Source organism: Cygnus atratus, chromosome Z (genome assembly GCF_013377495.2).
Source record: "Cygnus atratus isolate AKBS03 ecotype Queensland, Australia chromosome Z, CAtr_DNAZoo_HiC_assembly, whole genome shotgun sequence".
Classification (NCBI taxonomy): domain Eukaryota; kingdom Metazoa; phylum Chordata; class Aves; order Anseriformes; family Anatidae; genus Cygnus; species Cygnus atratus.
In genome coordinates, this window is record NC_066396.1 from 19,992,914 (window position 1) to 20,012,303 (window position 19,390).

Below are 19,390 nucleotides of genomic sequence, written 5' to 3' on the forward strand. Positions count from 1 at the left end.
ACTCACAGATAAATGGTCAGATGAGGATTTCTCTTCCATGTGGAGATTCTGATATACCTGAGTTACATCCAGCAGAACTAGATGCAACTCAGACTGAGACTGCTAGAAGCACTTAAACTTCAGGTTCCCTGCATGTGCAAGCAGTTGCATTGCTTTTAACTCATATTGTTAGGAGTTTTAACAAACAAAATGGCTGAAGTTTTCTCTTTTTAAGAAAATAATGAATTCTGGGATAATGGATGCTGAGACTTTGCATAACAAATCAAAGCTTCCAAAACAATGGGTAGAGTCATTCCATTTTGAGTAGTTGTCGATGACCTGGTACAGGCAAAGTAAACGTAAGGAAAGAAATAAGATTTTTATTATTATTATTATTGTTGTTTTTATTATTATTATTATTATTATTTTCCCCCTCCATATCTGTGGCAGTTAGGTTAGTTCTTGAGTTTGCAGAAAAAAGGATAAGAGAGCTTGCCTTCCTTTGAATACAAATGCTTACATTTGCATGTGTTTAGTGCTTATCTAACAGCTCTTTCTTGACATATGTAGTCAAATGATTCCTACAGAGCTAATTGCTGTATCACTTAGCATTCTTACAAGGATTTCTTAATGATTGTGAGCGATACACAGAATCCCAATTTCCTTAATTACATCTGAATCCCTACCAGCACCTGCACTGTGGGAAATGCAGGTCCCTGCACCTAACATCTTTCTAGTTCCAGACTGGGGTCTTTACACATTTCTAATGGTAAGGAACAGGCAAAGCTGGGCCTGAAACTCTGTCCAGGGTTGGGATGATGTCCATGGGATTTCTTCACATACAAAGACAAGCACATTGGCTTTTCTCATCTGGTAAACATGCCCAAACCTCCTCATAATTCTTCAGGTCCACATCAAGCTTGTCCAGATACCTAAAGAAGATAACATGTTGCCCTGCCCTTGCAAGAAGCAGGATGAAACACATTTTTTTATCACCTGTCCTGAGGATGCTTAGTTTATACTGAAACCATAGGGATGAATACAAGGAAAATAATACTCTGTCCACAGCAGAGATGAAAGAGGAGAGTCCCTCTGCTCTTTCTGAGAAAGAGATCAGATGGTGGGGACTCTACAGGGAAGGGGAAAAGGAAGCTGGACAGTGGGATATGGTGCCATCTTGCCCCAGACTCTAACCCTTTTGCAGTTCTGCAATACACTCACAATTGTACTCAGCTGTTCCCATGGTTTGTCACAAGTTAAGTCTTCTGTTTTTCCTTCATGAGTTGCAGATAGCAAACATGCCTTACGGAATCAGCCTTGGCTAGAAATGTTTCATACCAATGAAGTTCACTTAAGTTCATTAGCTAAACTACCTCCTGAGTGTTACAGCTCTGCAGAAATCTTTCTTTGGTGTGAGATAAGTCTGCTTGGAGGCGTTTGCAAGTTTACATCTGTGAAGTAGAGGTGCATGGGAAGCCTTCACCTGATACTGTTATTGTGTAGACAAATCTTACAGTCTGTTAGTGAGTTCTGTAACCTTAGGGGCCTTGACAACATCCGAAGCCGTGGGTGAGACTCCTCAGAATAAATTTAGCTGATATACTGCAGACATCCATATCCAAATTAAATGCATGAGGATCCCTTTTAGTCAATGGCAAAAAACAGACACTTTTAACTCATTAGTTATCTTATTCTAAAGTAATTGTCTACAGTAGACCAAATGACTTGCACCCAAAAAGATCTCTGCCAGCCCATCTTTGTCACAGCTGTAAGGAGTTGTGACTCAACTTATCTCACTCTGCCAAGAGAAATCTTTAATAGAGATGTGGTTATACTGGCAGAAGTTTTGCTGCTTTGTTTTGTTTTGCTATATGGTCAGGGTTGGCAGTGTATGACAGCAAAATACATTTTCTTGGTGTAGTCCCCGCTTGAAATACTTTCCGGTAAAGTGCAGTCATTTCCAGTACTTCATGCCTTATGAAATTCTACTGTCCAACTTATTCATTCACCCATACTGGTTTGTAATGTTAGGCTTTTGTTTCTGGAACAGTACATAGGAAATATTTTATTCTCTTGATTTTTCTAGTACATTATTTCAGGAATCTTATGTCTCGTAATCCTCTACCACCCTGGGGATACAGAACAATTTCACTGCTGAGCTTCCCACTTTGTGACACTAGCCTTTCTAAGCCTTCTGTCCTAAGATTCCTGTCTACCCAAAGACCTGTTTGATACACATGGTTATGTCCTCTGAGGGGTTCTCTAGCGGTGGGAGTCGATAAAAGTGTCAATAAGACAACATTACAGTTAGTTTTCATCATAGGAAAGAAGCTGTAACCTTAAAATGTGTCACCTAGCGTGGTTTAAGCAATATGTTTTTAAGTGTTCGTGGAGACACAGTGAGATAAACTTTAATTTATGAGTATTCAACATGATCCCTAGGAGGCAGTTTAAACTATTATATTGGAATGCTACTGTGTTCAGTTTTCAAACTTTTGGAAAGTTTAGATCTCATCTCCAAATTTCACACTTGCATATGTTGCCAACATCTTCCACCATATTCAGGACTACTTTTTTACTCTCGCTTCTGGGGTCAGGGACAAGCAGTGCATTTTTGCTTCTTAAGGACTGCGATAGATAACAAAAATCCAATGTATGAAAGCTAAACACAGGCATTTTTGTTGTTGTTGTTAGTTTTTTGTTTTGTTTTTTAACTTCTGCTTAACTTCTTATCCTAGGAACAAAATCTAAAGTCAAATGCCTCTCATCAGATTCTGACTCAGCAGAAATAAACCTGCAGTTTACTTGCTGGCAGGGTAAGTCAGTAGGACAGTCCTGCCACCCTGTGTCAGGCAGGCTGTAGACAAACGTTTGCTACTGTTGTCTTTTTCTCCTGGCAGCCCTTACAAAAAGAGTTTTGAACAGCAGAATCCCAAAAGCAAAGTGTGCCTGGAGTAGTTGAAAACTTATCTTTAGGGCTTCAAAAAAAAAAAAAAAAGTACAATCATATAACTCATATTTGTCTGATTAACCAGTATCATTTAACAGCTGTATTAAGGTAGCTGCCATTTTGTCAATCCACTTTCAGGTATCTCTGAGAAAAGGCAAAAGCTCAAGTGTTCAGATGAAAACTAGGCCATAATGACTCAAAATTTCAGACCTCAGGTCTTTTGTGCTTGCAAGCATACAGCCTCACAGGGAAGTTGCTTCCCAACAGGCAATGTTGCAAGGACACAATGGTGGCATCTCAGTTTTGAGCCTTCAGGCCTCCCATATAGCTCCGAATGTTTCCTTAGCTCTGCCTCCAGGAGATAACAAGCTAAATAACCTTAAAGACAAAATGTTGATAAGATTTATACCAATTCTGGTGTAAAATGTAGCATTTTAAAGGTCAAATATTCTCTATGTTTTAGTAAAACAGGTCAGTCTATCTCATCAACAAGAAGTCAAATAACTCATATGGTAGACCTGACACATGACTTGCATGTTGGATGGATCTTTAACAAGGATAGTCCACAATATTGTATCCCAGGTTTCTCCCATTACCTTTTTTAGTGATTTAAATTAGGTCTGGTTTATTTTTTTAATCCCTTTGTTTAAAAAATGTACAATGAGATTTCAGAACATAATGTATGTACATGTAAGACTGAGTTCTTATGAAAGAGGTTATGCAAAACACTGAATAAGAAAAACAAGGCAAAATGATCTAACAAGATCAGATATAAGAGAAGCAATAGAAGAATTTCTTTATTTTGAGAAAAAGAAAGCTAAAACAACCGAGGAAATAAAATCAAAAGCAGTGAGTTTGAGAAGTGAGAGAAATTTGGAAGGCATTGCTGGCAAAGAAGACAAAAAGGGATAAATGGCTACAAATACACATCAAATTTCTTGAAGATCTGACAGTAAAAAGTCAGAGTCAATGCAGAATTCCAGAGAATGAGACGTTACCTAAAGTAGGGATTGCTTGTTGCTAGATAATTGTCATATACGTTGCCAGTATGAATCTGGACTTGCTATTTAAAAGAGAAAGAGGAGAAAGGAAAAATAAATCATCCCACTGACCCTGCTAAATTACAGCTACAGGACTATTGATTACAAACTGAGAGAACTGTATTACAAACTGAGAGAACTTAAAAAAAAAAAAAATTGCCACTTCCAAAACACCATCATTGTGCTGGTGCTCTGTGGGGCTGGAGGTGGGAGGCTAAAAAATAACTTCAAAAGCAAAAGAGGCTTTGTAAGGGTAGTGCCGTCTGGGGTTATGGGAACAGTTGTTGATGCTGTGAGGAGGAAAGTATTAGATCCCGTCATGTAGGACCAGGACTTGCTCAGTTTCAGTATCGCTTCTTTCTCTCTCTCTCTCTAAAATATCAAAAGCATGTCACTGCAAGAAAGAAAAACAGAAAATGTGAGAACACATACATATGTGTCTTTATCTACGTCCCAATATATATATATATATACATGGACACAAAATGGCAAGCAAAAAAAAAAAATTTAAAGTGACAGCAAATTGTTCATTTTCTTATAAGTGTAATATGCTCAAGCAGACACTGTAGTTGCTTTAGTAAATGTCTTCAGTCCTCCCTTACCTCACAGCTATGTTTTTCAAATATAAGAGTAAGGATCAGCTGTATTGATTAGGGTCATTACTCAGAGTTCCAGCGACAGCCTGTGCAATCAACATAAATTGGTGATTAACAGGATCATTTATTTGGAAGCATCTGGAACATGAAACCTTGGGGACAGTCAGAAGATGTGTGACTGGAAACTGTATTTTGCCTTTTATTGTTTCCATGAATATTATTTTCCCTGAAAATACTTTTTTTCATCTCCTTTCAAGCCTTAATCTTTGATGATTGTGTGCACTGTGCATGTGTAGTACTAGCTTTGAAGGATGATAATTTAACCATGGGTTTCTCAGTGGGGAGAAAATTAAAATGTACAGCCTTTTGTCTGTGTGGTGAGTTACTAAATCACTTCCCACAGTATGGCACAGCTTGCAGCATTATCCATGACTTAAAAACTCTTCATTAACATGTATCGTTATTGTGTCCCACTGTGAAAAATGTGTTATACTAGTTGGTCTGTTCATAAGTAAACCTTGTAGAAGAGAACTTTTTGCTTCTATGAATAGGAACTAAATATTGAAATGTATTTAATACTGTTTTGTCATGACACAATATAAGAAGTAGATTGGAAGATCTCTCTCCTCTTATTGCCTAACACAGTACATATTGTCTTTTCTCTGCTGTCTGTGTAAGCATCTGTAAAAAGATGCTTAAGGATGCTTGTAAAAAGAAAGCCTGTAAGAGAAGTATATATCACACATCAGAAAATGAAAGAAACTCGCTTGGCTTTGACAAGGTAGAAAAATTATTGTCTTTCATTAATTCTGCACACCTTCAGCCAAAGTCCGTCTTGGCCCAGGAGTATGTCAGAAGCTTCTGTACAAGTACTCTGTCATCTGCCTCCAAGATCAAAAGCCTCCAGGGTGTACAACATCAGGGTAACATACTGTGTTTTGGGACCATACTCCACCTAAGGATGTTCTTAGGCTTACTGTCAGCTTTTTACATGCCAGTTTTTGGCTATATAAATAGGAAACCATCTCAGCTGTTGGGCTTTTCTTCTAAAGAAAAGGCCAGGAGTTACTGGAAATGAAGGATACAGAGTGCAGTACTAACTTCTAACACTGTTTATTTATTTATGCGGCAAGTACATAATTGGACTCCTGCTACACTGGTGTTGTAAAGCAGTTTCAAGGTGTATTTAACAGTGGGAACAAAGCAGGATGGAGAGATCATGCAAAAACAAAGGACATCTACAACCTGATTCACACAGATTAAGCATGCCCTGCAGGGTTGGTCCTTGTGAAGTGACTACAAAAGAAGTACAGCTTTGAACATGAACATATTTTACCTACAACATAATAATTTGATATCATATACCATTATCCTGTGGACTTGCATTTTAGTGTCAGAAATGAATCTTTTTCTGACCACAGACACCTAATATTGTTATTTGAAACAACACTGTATGGAAAGGGAATGAAAGCTAATTCAAGGACTATTAAGAATATTATTTGTATATTACATTAAAAATGAAATATAATTCAATAAAGTACTCAGAAGAGGAATCTGGATGGGAAGGCACTTCCGTGGGTAAGGTAAGAACAGATAGTAATTGTTGATTAGAAAGAAAGGAAATTCTGATTGATGAATCTCGTTGTTGCTTATCTCCGATCTCAGGCACTACACAGAATTATCTAGTTATCAATAACATGTCAGTTCTTATTGTGTTTTATTAAAAGCAGACCTGGGGCATTCCCAAGAGTGGATATTATTGAGGAAGCATATTCTTCTTCCATACAGGGTAGTGGATTGTCACTACGAAAATTTCATACGACTAAATATCATAAACACAGCGAAAATCAGTTTTTACATCTTTAGCTATTCTCTCTTCATGTCTTTGTTCATTTTTTTCTGAGTAGCTAAACTTTTTGCAAAATATGTCACACTTCCTTGCATAGTATTATAAAAATGATAAATTAAAATAACTGGATTCATTTTGATTTTCTTTATGACCTGACAAAATTGAAATGTGGCATGTGGTTTTCTAAATGAAGTTATGGCTTTAGAAATTTGTAGTGGAGTTTTTTGTTAGGTTAACTTTTGTGGTTTGTTCACTGGCAAAGCTGAATTTATTTTGCTTAAAGTAGACCCTCCTACTGCAACACTGCAAACCTGTGATGCTCTGTGCAATGCTCATTTTGACTAGTCTGCTGACTGAAAATGAATCCAATATTCGTTAGTGTCATACCTGTCACACAGCTTCTGCATCATCGATTTATCTTCTTTCAAGGGAAGGTTAAATGTGTAGCCTTTCATTGCAAGGTCTGCACTCCTAGACTCTGCACAAGGAAGATAAAACCTGTCAGAAGTGACAAATCATTGGTATTCTGGTTTATTCAAATATTGGCTTATTTCACAATTGTAAGGCATTTTTTTAAATTCATTTCAATCCAGAAAGAAGACATGATATTGTGTAAATAATAACTGAAACACCAAACACAGTCAGCCCTGGCCAATATTCATGTATCCAAGTCTGTTGCAAGAGTAGAGAGGTTGGTATATTCCATTTTTCCTATTACATTCACTTCTTCCCAGTTTCTCTTACTTACTGTTTTGAGGTACTCAGGATGGAAGTATTGTTTTTTTTGTTTGTTTGTTTGTTTTGTTTTTTTCCTATGTTGCTCTATGTTGCTCTGACATCTTAGCTTCTTCTCTATTGTATGCTAACCGTAAGAACTTGCAGTCAGCAGGTGATGGTGCCATGACTGAAACATCTCAAAATCAGTATGCTTGTCATGTACTCTGATTAAAAGTGGTGATGCTAGGACACCTGCTAGTTTTGAATCCTTATGAGAAGGGCATACCTCTGCACAATTCCCCCATTACAATCACGGGTTCATCTACATCAGCTTTCTATATTGATAATTAATTTCTATATTGATTGCTTTTCTTGATTTTCATTAGTTGCTTCAATAATTATGAAGGAGTTCGTGAAGGCAAGAGGTAAAGGAATTGGCATTAACCATAATCACTCAGCTTTTATGGCCCTCAGCTCTATCACACCAGAATGATGAAACGTGTAGAAATAGTTTAAAATTTGCAGATACCCACAACTTGCTCATCAGTAACTGAAGGAGGAAAGATCCTGAGCTGTTTCTCAAAGCTATTTCTGGTCTGGTTCTTGGGGCTGTGTATTATCCCAGCTCCTCAACAGTTCGTCTAAGATCTGGCAAAAGTTGGTATCTTCTTTTCAATATTACTAATGTTATTTCTAATTATTGCTTGCATATTCCTACTATGCCAGTAATCATGGCCATAAAGAGTCTATTATTCAAATGAGCACTCAAAAGCCTGAGGTTATTCCAGGACTCTTCTGTCTTGTTTGTTTGTTTGCTTGTTTGTTTCTTTTTGCTCAGAGTGCTTTAAAAGTTTACACTAGCACTTTTTTCAAAATCCCAATCAGAAAGGTGTTTTTTTTTTTTTTTTTTTTTTTTCTGGGAGTTTTGTATATTTTGTATGGTTCCTCTCTTGCTAACAGTGGGTTATTCTGGGGGACAGATGGAAGGCCTGAGGCCCCCTCTCTCCCTGCCCTCCTTGCAGCAGGGTCTGAGTGCCAAGTGCAGAGCAGTTGGTACAGTGCCAGCTTCCACATGGCCACGGAGACTGAGCCTTGCATTCATTTAATGTATAGAACAACCCTATACAAGATCCATCTCCATCACATCCCCAAGGTGAGTGGGATAGAGAGCAGAGATGGAAAATCTTCAAGGTACAGGGGCTTTTCTGAGGGACATAACTTATCGGGTTTGCTGGGAATAATAGGTTTTAGGAGAAATATAAGAGGCTATGGGAAAGGAGTGGAACATATGGTGCACACTGAAGTGTAGAAGACATTTGGTAGTATGAGGGAGACCTCAGGCTCACCCTGTGGAAAAGACAGACTTAATGGGGAGAGTGACAGAGCTCCTCCCAAATAGTGAGAGTGGGAAAGGGCTCCTGATGTGATGATCCCATCCCCTGGCAAGATGGGAATGGCAGAGCTTCCCCTTACCATCCCAGTCTGTGATGAGGGGGGAAGGAGCTGTTCCATACCTTCCCACATCACAGGAAGGGGACTGAGGGAAGGGGAGAACGATATTCTCCGTTGCCTCAGTTACAAAAGGAAAAAGGAGAGCCAGCCTTCCTGCCCAGAGGTGGCCAGGCATTCAACATGCTCATCCACAAATAAAGGACAGGAGTTTAATTATGGGCACTGTGTGCTTTTGGACACACCTCCAAACTCATAGCTGCTTCTCTGACATTCTACCTCACCAAATACTTAAAGAAACTGAGAAAGTTTTAGAACAGATAACCTGGACTCCACTCCAGGTCCCATCACTATCCTGCAGCCACTGATAATTTAATTTAGCTAATGAGCTTTGGAAGAATCATGTTGGAGACAGAGATGGGAGAGCTTTTAGGATCAACCAGTGAAATGAACAAGACAGTAGCTTCAAAAATTAAAAACATTTCGGTAGGAGTTTTGTTTATTTGTTGTTTGTTTGTTTGTTTTTCCTGGCAGGATTGTGCACTCCAATTAATTGCAAACTTCTTTCTGAAAACAGAACATCAGAAGTACAACGTGTTCCCTGAACTTGCTGGAATAAATATTGTACATAGTCAGTATTTTCATTAAGTTGATTCTCTGCTGTCAGTGTATGTGGTTTACTACATAATTCATCTAAAAAACTCATAGAAGTTAGCTCCTATAGGGATTGTATGTGTCCTTGGAGGTCTCTGGGTCCAAACAGTAGTATGTGGATTACAGCTGGCTCTAAAAGCTCATATTCTTGAGCGATATAGTTACTATATGAACATATCTTTATCTGGTATGTTTTTTTGTCATCCTTGCTGTCTGTGGGTAAGAAAGAATATACTAGAGACTCTTCTGAGATAGATTAATGTTTGTTCTGGACATTTGAAAGTTATTAAAAAGCTATCCTTTGGAGGTAATATTCAGAGTGAATCCCGCGGTATACAAATCAGTGGATACAACCTGAAATGTATCAACATCAGGTACAACAAGTGACAGGTTTAGGTCCTGTAGCAGTTTCTGCATTGTACAATGCAGTGTTACCCAGGTGTAGCTGAGCTAAGTCTGAACTGTTAGGGAAAAATATATCACGGGGCATGGCAGCCCCAGAGAGGTGAGGCTGCTGCAGCTCCATGCCCCAGCTCCAACTGGCAGCGTGGCTGAAGATGCCTTTTCAGCAGGCATGTGCATACAGAGCACGTGTATATCCCATGTGTGTGTGTATATACATACATACACATACATACATACACATACATACATACACATACATACATACACATACATACATACACATACATACATACACATACATACATACACATACACATGGCTGATCACACAGACTCACAGACCGACATGCAGAGCATTCACATGAACACAAACAGCACCAACAGGCTCATCCTGTTACCCTCCCTGGCAGAGCAGGATGGACATCCACTAGCAAGAATACGTATATGTAAACAAATATATATACACATGTGTATGGTGTGGATCCACACATATGGTGGGGCGCTGACACTCAGACTGCCCAGCAGCTGCTCCTAGTTCCTGGTCTCCCTAGTTGCTGGAAACCAGACATAAAAGCCTCTGATGCCACAGCCCCACTGCAGCTGTGGGTACAAAACATCTGACGTACACAGAGGCACACACACAGCTGTCCAGGACTCCCCTAGGCACCAGTAGCCAACTTCCCCTTGCTCTTGCCCTTAGGGACTCGTCCTTGCTCACAGGCCACTTCACCTACTCACAAGCTAGGCTGGCTTAAACTTTGCCAGTGTTCATGCAATCCCTCACACACCTCCACCCGCTGTTTGCTGTGGCATCACCAGACAAGTGTACCAAACAGCCAGCTCTTTGCACATCACTGACCTAATTTTTCCTCTTACCCTTCTATTTTCCCACACTTGTTCCAACCCAAATCACTTTCATCCTTCCCTTTTCCTGCCTTCGATTCCACCTCTCAACATGCTATAATGTTCTATGCAATCCTGAAATGCTCATCCTCTGCATCCCATCATGTGTACTGTAACCCCTGGACAGTAACCTCACCGAGTCCAAAAGGTACTCCAGTGTTCACCCATAGCGATGGGTTTCAGGTCCAGACCATAGAACCTCCTGGACAGCCCTGGGAAGGGCTCAGACCTGGTGTCCCTCCTTCTGAGTCCTTAGTTTGGGTTCCCACCTGTTCTGTGCCCCTGTCCTCCTCTGGGCTTGTGTGTGTGGACATTTGACAGGCTGATGGCTCTTGTGATAGACCTGGGAGCAGCTAAGGCCAGGATACGATTTGGGTTCCCTAACTTGCCGTTGTCTGTCTATGTGTTGTGGTTTAGCCCGGCTGGCAGCCAAACACCACACAGCCGTTCGCTCACCCTCCCCCCTCCCTCTCCGGGATGGGGGAGAGAAACGGGAAAGTGAAGCCTGTGAGTTGAGATAAGGACAGTTTATTAAGACAGGGAAAATAATAACAATAATAATAATAATAATAATAATAATAATAATAGTAATAATGTGTACAAAGTGATGCACAATGCAATTGCTCACCACCCGTTGACCGATGCCCAGCCTATCCCCGAGCAGCCGGCCCCCCCACCCCGGCTAGCCACCCCTATATATTGTTCAGCATGACGTCAGATGGTATGGAATACCCCTTTGGCCAGTTTGGGTCAGCTGTCCTGGGTCTGTCCCCTCCCAGCTCCTGCTGCACCCCCAGCCTGCTCGCTGGCAGGACAGAGCGAGAAGCTGAAAAGTCCTTGGCTTGGTGTAAGCATTGCTCTACAACAATTAAAACATCAGCATGTTATCAGCGCTCTTCTCATCCTAATCCAAAACATAGCACCCTGCCAGCTACTAGGAGGAAAATTAACTCTGTCCTACCTGAAACCAGGACACTATGCTGCTTTGTGAAGGTGCAGATGAGCTCTTATCACATATTTTAACATGAACAGGTCAGCCTCTTACAACTGTAACATCACAGCGGTGCTCCCGCCAACAACCCTGCCTTCCAGCATCGCAGCTATGCAGATAGCTGGGGGTGGGTATTTCTGAACCTCACTCAATCATCCTGTGCAAATACGCCCTGTATGCTGCCTGCATACACACACACAGCTACAGGAACAATTATTTGAAGCTCTTGTATGTTCAGAGATGCAGGAATACACTGGTTTCCTGCTTTTAGTTTAGTTTAGTTTAGTTTAGTTCTTCTGTGGCTGGTTTCAGTCTCCCCACCACGTTCGTTATTTAATTGGTTATTTTGCAGAGCTCAAGCAGTGTCTAACCTGAAAATAGACATAGGCCTTTGAGCTCATATCTGATCTTTTTCCAAAGATAAAGTGCTGCAACATAGACCTTTTACCTACTGGTTCAGCTCTGTCATGAAGGCACATTTCACTATGCTTGGTTACAGCTAGAAGTGACATTTAATACATTTTTTTGGCAGACTTGGAGGGGGTTGTGCGTGATAATAGTGTCTTGAGTCTATAACTGTGTTTACTATTTTAAACATGGTAATATTCACTTCAAAACCCGTGTGCTCATGAAAAATGAGGTAACAATGGACAGCTTTGTCTAGGAAACACTGCTTATATTCACTCCTTCAGTAAATGACAGTTAGAAGTAGCAGCATTACAGAATCCTGTTATAATCTATTGATCGAACAAGCAATATTTTCAGAAAAAAATACCATGTGATCTAAGGATTATTATAAAGCAATTCCTAGGAGCAGGACAGTGCCAGTACTGAAGAATTGTGCAAATGGACATAGGCCAGTGTGAGTAGCCATTTCTTTAGGCTTTATTTTAAACAAATTAGGATTGAAAAACTGCCCTTTGAACATTTTTTTTTCACACAGTACTTCAGTCCATCAAACAAAACAAAAAGCTTCCATCTGATCTTTGACAGACCTCTCCCATAATAATCCAAAACTCTTTTAGAGATTTATTAATGTAACTTTACAGTACTTTGAACTATTACTGCAAAACACAGTGCTGTTTTAAGATGAGAAAATAGCTTTGCTTTAGTTAACATTCAGCAAGTGCTCTTTTCTGACAGGGATTGTGGCAGAATCACAGTACAGGGAGAATGAGTCTTGCGTTGATCACTGAAAGTAATGGATCATTGAACTCCTGTATTAATCTGCTCCTTTAGTGTCTATACATTATAAAAATTCAAGCATGTTGCAGATTGCCTGCCTACCATACTACTAGAATGTGAAAGATTTACAGGGTGAATTACTGTTGATATACACCAGGGCAGTCAGACTGAAGAACTGCTGTATTCAGCTTACTGCAAACACCAACCATGTCTTTTTATATCTTCAGTCTTCCTGAGGCTAAAGTTCTTCACAAGGACGTTTTGGATTAATCAGAAGCTTCAGTCACTTGAAAGGCCATATATTTATGGAACAGCAAAATCTCTTTTTTAAATGACCTGCGTGTTGGCTTTTGTGGAGAATTGTGGGCAAAAAAAACTATAGAAGCCATTAGTGGAAATGTATGTCTAAAAGAAAACATAACCATGATAAGCCTATTGTACTCTTTGAATCCACACTCCTACTGATGTAGGATTCAGTGGGGATATACTTGTCTGATTTATGCAGTCAGTCAGATGTATCCTAGCACTACAGAGTCTTTCACAAAACATAAGCATTTTGAATGATTATCAAGGACAAGATCTCTTCTCTTGTTGGTTAAAAATCCCTACAACTAGAAGATGATACATTAGCAAACCAGATGTAAAAGTCTGAGAACAAAATAAGTGGCTTTGGTAATGAGGAGCATTTGAATGCACAGGATCATAGATATAATTCGTAGAATGAAAAATCACCGTTAGCTGCAGTAAAATGAAGGGTCTTACATTCTTTATCAAAGAAATTCAGATAAGGCTACATGGAACAGAAGTCTGCAAAACAAGGCTGAATGAATTTTGTTTACACTGGTGTAACAATATTTCTTCATTCATCAATTTCTTATATTTCACCTGTGCAGATGTGGTGGTTTCACAATTATGGGCAGCTAAGCTCCACCACGCCACTCTCTCAGCCTCCCTCCTGAAAAGAACAGGCAGAGAAAATATGAAAATATTGTAGAATATGCAGTTAATTCTTTCATTGAAATTTAATACTTTATACCTTTTCTTTTGAAACTACTTTAATTTCCTGCTGTTGTAAGGGGTAGGAATTGTCACCAACTAATAATGGATCAAATCTAAGATATTGAGTCCTTAGTGGATTGACAGCCTCTGGAATCTGAGTTACTAGTATTTGCAAAGTTACCATGGTGACAAATGTAACTCATTAAAAAAATAATAATAATCCTCTTTTGCTTAACCATGATTTTCCAAAGAACTCAGCATGGTTCCATAAGTACCTTCCTGCCAAAAGAGACTCATGGTGCCCTTTTTTTCTGAGAAATTATATCGTTAGTGAAATGTAAGTGTAAAGGGAAGTCTGACCTCTGCTTTGGTCACAGTATCCTATGATAGCTTACTCAAATTACTGTAATTTTTAACAGATTTAAAATAGCACAGTGTTCATATCTTAAAAGAAAGAGCAGGGTATATTCAGCTTCTTTTTGATCATTCTGGTGAAGTAGAACAACCTTAAAGTCAGTGTGATCCTTCCTTTTAAAATTCCCATGCCCTGCACAATAGACCCATCACATGCAGCTTAAAGGTGAGCTGCAGCAGGCTGCTTTGACTCATGCCATAGGGGCATTGGCACTGGACCCAGGTGTATGAAGATGGCCTGAAGTAGTTCTTGCCTATGTCCATCCCTCTGGTCTCATGATAAGAAAAGACAGCTGGGAAGATATGATCTATATTCTCTTTCATGATGTCAGACTACACCATGGTCTTTTTTTGTGAATGAAGCATTCTGCCATGACTATGTAGAGATAAATTGTTACGTGTTATGAGAGGGGGGCAGTAGTGAACCTATCACCCACATGGGTCATTTTCTAAAATGGTTAGGAAACAGATTTTTAAAGCTATTAAATCTTTTCTTACAGAGACCGAGAGCTCTGGTACAGAACAAGTATCCCACATGTGTAGTTAAGCAGGCTGTTTCCTATTCCAGTGCAGTTTTTCTAAGTACCCTTTATTGCCCAAGGAAAGAGAGATGCTCCACATCTTCTCTCTCCATTGACCATAAAGGGAGAGAAGAGATATTAGCATCCTACCAAGCACTTGAGTCGGAGCCTAAAGCCAGGCATACATAGTCAAGGCAAAGGCAAAGGGTAAGTGCTCAGAGTAAGCTTATTGCACTTTGTGCTACATTCAAGGGCAGATACTTCTCTCTGTTGGAAGATGCTGACAGCAGCATCCTTCTTGGCTGAGCCTGGAGCCAGGGCATGGAATTTTTCCTTCCTACAGAGCAGGCCCAAGTACTAGCAGAGTACTGTGTAGAGAGGTGCTAAGAGCATGCTCCTAAGCTGCCCTTTAGTGTATCACATTCAAATTGCAGAAGAGAGCTTTGTAGGGTGAGCTCTTTCACCATCAGCACTCAACGTCCTCATAGTGTTTCAAGGCCTAGAATACTGCTATTCAGCTGTAGTCAAGACTAGGGCTTGAATAATTTAAATGGAAGGAAAACTAAAGTTCATTCTCAGCCTCTGACCATGGCTTAATGTACAAAATAAATGTTGCTGTCTTCCTGGTAGATCAAAGAACTGTAGTGGAACGTGCTGGAGAGAAACAACAGAAGGGAGACAGAACGGCTTTCAAGTTTTGCTGATAAATTTAGATCCTAATTTTAAAAGGTGAAGATAAGATATGAATAAGCTGTTGATTTTGTTTCAGAGCTCTGGTTTTAGATGATAAAGTTTGCATTAGAACATGAAAATACTTTTTTTTATTGTGTGGGAGAAAGTGTCACAGATTGTTTCTAAAAATGTAGGAAGAATGTTGATGGCAGGAGCAAATGCTGAAAGATTGTCTTGTTTTAACAAGCAAAAGTAAAACCTATGCTGACATTACCCCTGTAACAATAATTCTTGAAGATAATCCTTAGTTTCTTTGAAATCCAAAATTAAACAGAATCACGTTGCCCTAGATGTCAAAATCACTATTGTCTTTGTTTGCTGTGTTACAATTCTGTTTGAAAATGATTTAAGGGGAATTTGCTGTGCTTTGACTTCCATTTTTCTCTCTGTCTTTCCTTTAAGGTCAACTCAAATCAAAACATACTCTTGGGATAATGCCCAGGTTATTTTGGTTGGTAACAAGTGTGACATGGAGGATGAGCGAGTAATCTTCACCGAGAGAGGCAAACATTTAGCAGAGCAACTTGGTAAGAAGAAAAAAATACCAAAAGCTGTATGATTGCTTGTAAGGATGCATGAACTAATCTCATTAATTGCTACTTGTAATGAAATGTTCATGAGACACTCACTGTAAAGAAATACAGCCATACAATGCTTCCTTTTTGTTTAGTTTAAACCATCCATGTTGATATCATTAAAACTTTAGCATCATTAGAACGGATATGTGTCTGTAGATGAACTTATGCAGAGCTGTGACATGTCTTTTAAAAGTGTCCACAAGACCAGTGCTGGCTCAGAGGCTTAGACATATCTAATACAACATTTCTTATGCTGCTTTTTAGATAGGAAGTACGTTATGGACTTTGAGGTAAACAGAGAAAGATTCTGTATGTGTCTGTGTATATATATAATATCTTTAGGTAGTTACAACCATAGGCAGATATGTTCTAGTGCAGGAAAAATAAATAAAACAAAATAAACAAACAAAAATAAACTAGAAGAAAAAGGAGAGGAGAAATTTTGTTCAAAATGTGAGCTAGAATTTCAAAAACTTGAACATTTGGGCTGTGATTTCCACTGCCAATAATCCAAAACAGAAAGACACCAATATCCAACTCCCAGTGCTGTCACTTCACTTACTGAACAGGTATGTTACACAGGTGTGTAAATAAGATGAACTTCTATTTCATGGAGCCTCCCTCTAGCAGGCAAATGTTGTCCCCGCAGAAATTTACAGAGCTGTGAAAACCTCTGTTCTTCCTGTTTCTGTCCAGCAGTGATACTCTTTCATAATATGAAATGTTTGGGGGTGACACTGGCCATACTGCAATGGAAAAGCTCCACAGCATCACAACAGTACTACCCAGCCCATTTTTTCTCTGAATTTGCTAATCTCCTTGCTGATTTGCTAAGCGTGCCCAACCGTTGTGCAAATTAAAACCTGGAATCACTGGAGGCTAATTTCCATGGTGTAGTGGGCACTGGGTTATTATTATTATTGTTATTTTTAAAACTGACTGTGGTAAAGACACAGGGTAGCTTCTTGTGAATGATGTGCATAACTCAGATCTCCTAATTACTATTTTTATATGGTATTTTGCGGAGAGGGTATTTTAAGAATGCTTGCATAGGAGTCAGCAAAAGAAGGTGATGTTTCACCTTTTTTGGTTGTAATCCCATGCTGTTTATTTTAAACATGTATTTTCATAGCTTGCTGACCTCATTTTTTAAAAATATTTTTCCTAGTTCTACAATTGTTTGTCCTGGCAAATAATTTCATCAGAATGACAAACCTTCCTATCTTGTCTAAGTAAGCATCTGAGAAAAAGCACACCTCATAAATATCCTTTAAAAATTATCATAAATTAGTCTTTGAAAGGTGGCAGAAAAGATTTAACAGCAGGATAAGCAAGTCAAGACAAAATGCTGACATTTGTGAAGAACTCAGTTTTTAACTGAGTTTTTAAACAGTTTTAACTGTTTGCAGTAAAATCAAAAAGGTTGCCATAGCATGCTACGTTAACAGGTGGTACCTTTCTTTGCAGAAATACCTGTCACACTGTATGTATTTCAGATATGTATATATCTGTTCTTCACTTTGTGAACATTTCTAATATTTATTCATTTTTTTATGTATTCATTTTAATAGGCTCTAGGAAAGTATGTTCAATGGTGAAAGAGATATAAAAATTGTATCTGTATATTTTACCCCAAATTTTGACCAGGCACTAAAATGTCTGACACTGTAAGTCTGCAATGTCGAATTTGAAGATTTATTTAAAGTCACATAACTAATCTGAATTGCTAATCCTCAAAGCATTTCTCTATAGAAAGATTAATGCACTGAGTTGACAAGCAATCCCCAAGGTCATGAATTTAGCAAGATGAGAAGGAAGTTTGCATGGTATACAGTCAAGAATCCTCAGCTGTAATAAACAATGCCAGGGAAAGAAAAAAAAAAAAAAAGTAATGAGATAGATATCAAAACTCTTGTTTCAGGATTTAAAGCAAACTCTAACTCCTGGGATATAGAATTCACTTTTCATGGAAGCAGATTATGCTGTATTCCCATCTTGATCTACTCTGAGGTTTTCTGTTCTCAGATACATGTCCTGTGACTATCTCAAAGGCAGAATATCATGGTATTTTGCTGGATATATTGTGTCTGTGGTCCAGTATTCACTGTACTCAAACTGCACACACAAATGTTCGGATGTTTTCTGTACATTTGCAATCATTTCTGAAATCTGCCCAATGACTGGGAGATGGAATCAGAAAAAGCAGAAGAATGAGTTTAACTGAATTGTAGTAAGTACACAGGCAATGTGGGCTAGTTTGATGGGCATTGAGTTGTATCATATTCAGGACTGTCTTTTCTTTGCCAGTCAGTTGATAACTTCTTTTGCAGACAAGTTTCAGAAACAATCATATATGTTTTTGTGTCCTGCAAGAAATTTTATGGCTGAACCGTCTGCTATGGTGCAGTCTGTAATGTTGATTACAGCCACAGTTATAAGCAAACACAATACATGTAACTCCTGTATAAAAAAAATATTTTAAACAGTCTGTTCTCAAGTGAGGCTTTATTTTGAGCCCTGTTTCATGTGCAGTCCTCTCAAAAACGAATACGTATATTTTGGGCCAGGTTTTCAAAAAGTCAGAAAAAAAAAAGTGGGTGTTTAACCCTCTGGCAAATATAGTTAAGAACCTTGATTTCTGTTGGAAAATTGGAACACTTTTGTGGCTGTTGAACTCCTTGCTGAATGCAATTATATTAAGGAGCTGTAATCAGTCATTTCTTCATGTATCATTACTGACTTATTTCTAAAGCGTAATCCCCAAACAAGTGTTTTAGACCAACCGCCAGTAGGTCTGGTTACCTGTTAAATCCTGGCTAAAACTAGCCACGTATACCCTGTTAGCTCAGAGTAGCTCCTCTCACAGTGCTAATTGGAGTTTTGAAGAGAAATAAGGAATTGCTAACAAAACTGGATTTCTAAAAATTAATTGTGAGAAATTTTCTGAACAGATCTGACCTTGAAGGCAAATGAACAGAATGTTTATGAAGTCAGAATTTGTCTTATTTCCATTTACATGTTTTAAAACTTGTTGTTAATGAGATAGAGCACAACAATTCCCATATCACCACAGATCATAGCTTCAAGCTGCGTACAACCTTATCTATGGTAATGGATAATGGAAGTAGGTGCCTTGTGAAGGGTATAAAAGGGGAAGCAAACAGTGATACTTTCCCAGACTGGAGCAAATTGTGTTCAGGGGTCTCATGAGCCAAAGGCAGTATCTTTCGTAGAATCAGAGAATCACTCAGGTTGGAAAAGACCTCTAAGATCATCTAGTCCAACCTTTAATCTAAAGCCCACCACTAAACCATGCTACTAAGTTCTACATCTACACATTTCTTGAAGACCTCCAGGGATGGTGAAACAACCACTTCTCTGGGCACCCTATTCCAGTGCCAGAAAACCCTTTCCATAAAGAAATTTCTC

At 38.9% G+C, this 19,390-nt stretch overlaps 1 protein-coding gene across 1 annotated transcript in view; it reads left to right on the top strand.

The window, feature by feature from the left end:
- Nucleotides 1-19,390, top strand: part of RAB3C (RAB3C, member RAS oncogene family) — a 140,025-nt gene that overhangs the window by 106,889 nt on the left and 13,746 nt on the right. Inside the window, exon 4 of the mRNA XM_035553459.2 lies at nt 15,786-15,910. Coding sequence (XP_035409352.2) covers nt 15,786-15,910 — 125 coding nt within the window. The remainder of the gene's footprint in view (nt 1-15,785; nt 15,911-19,390) is intronic.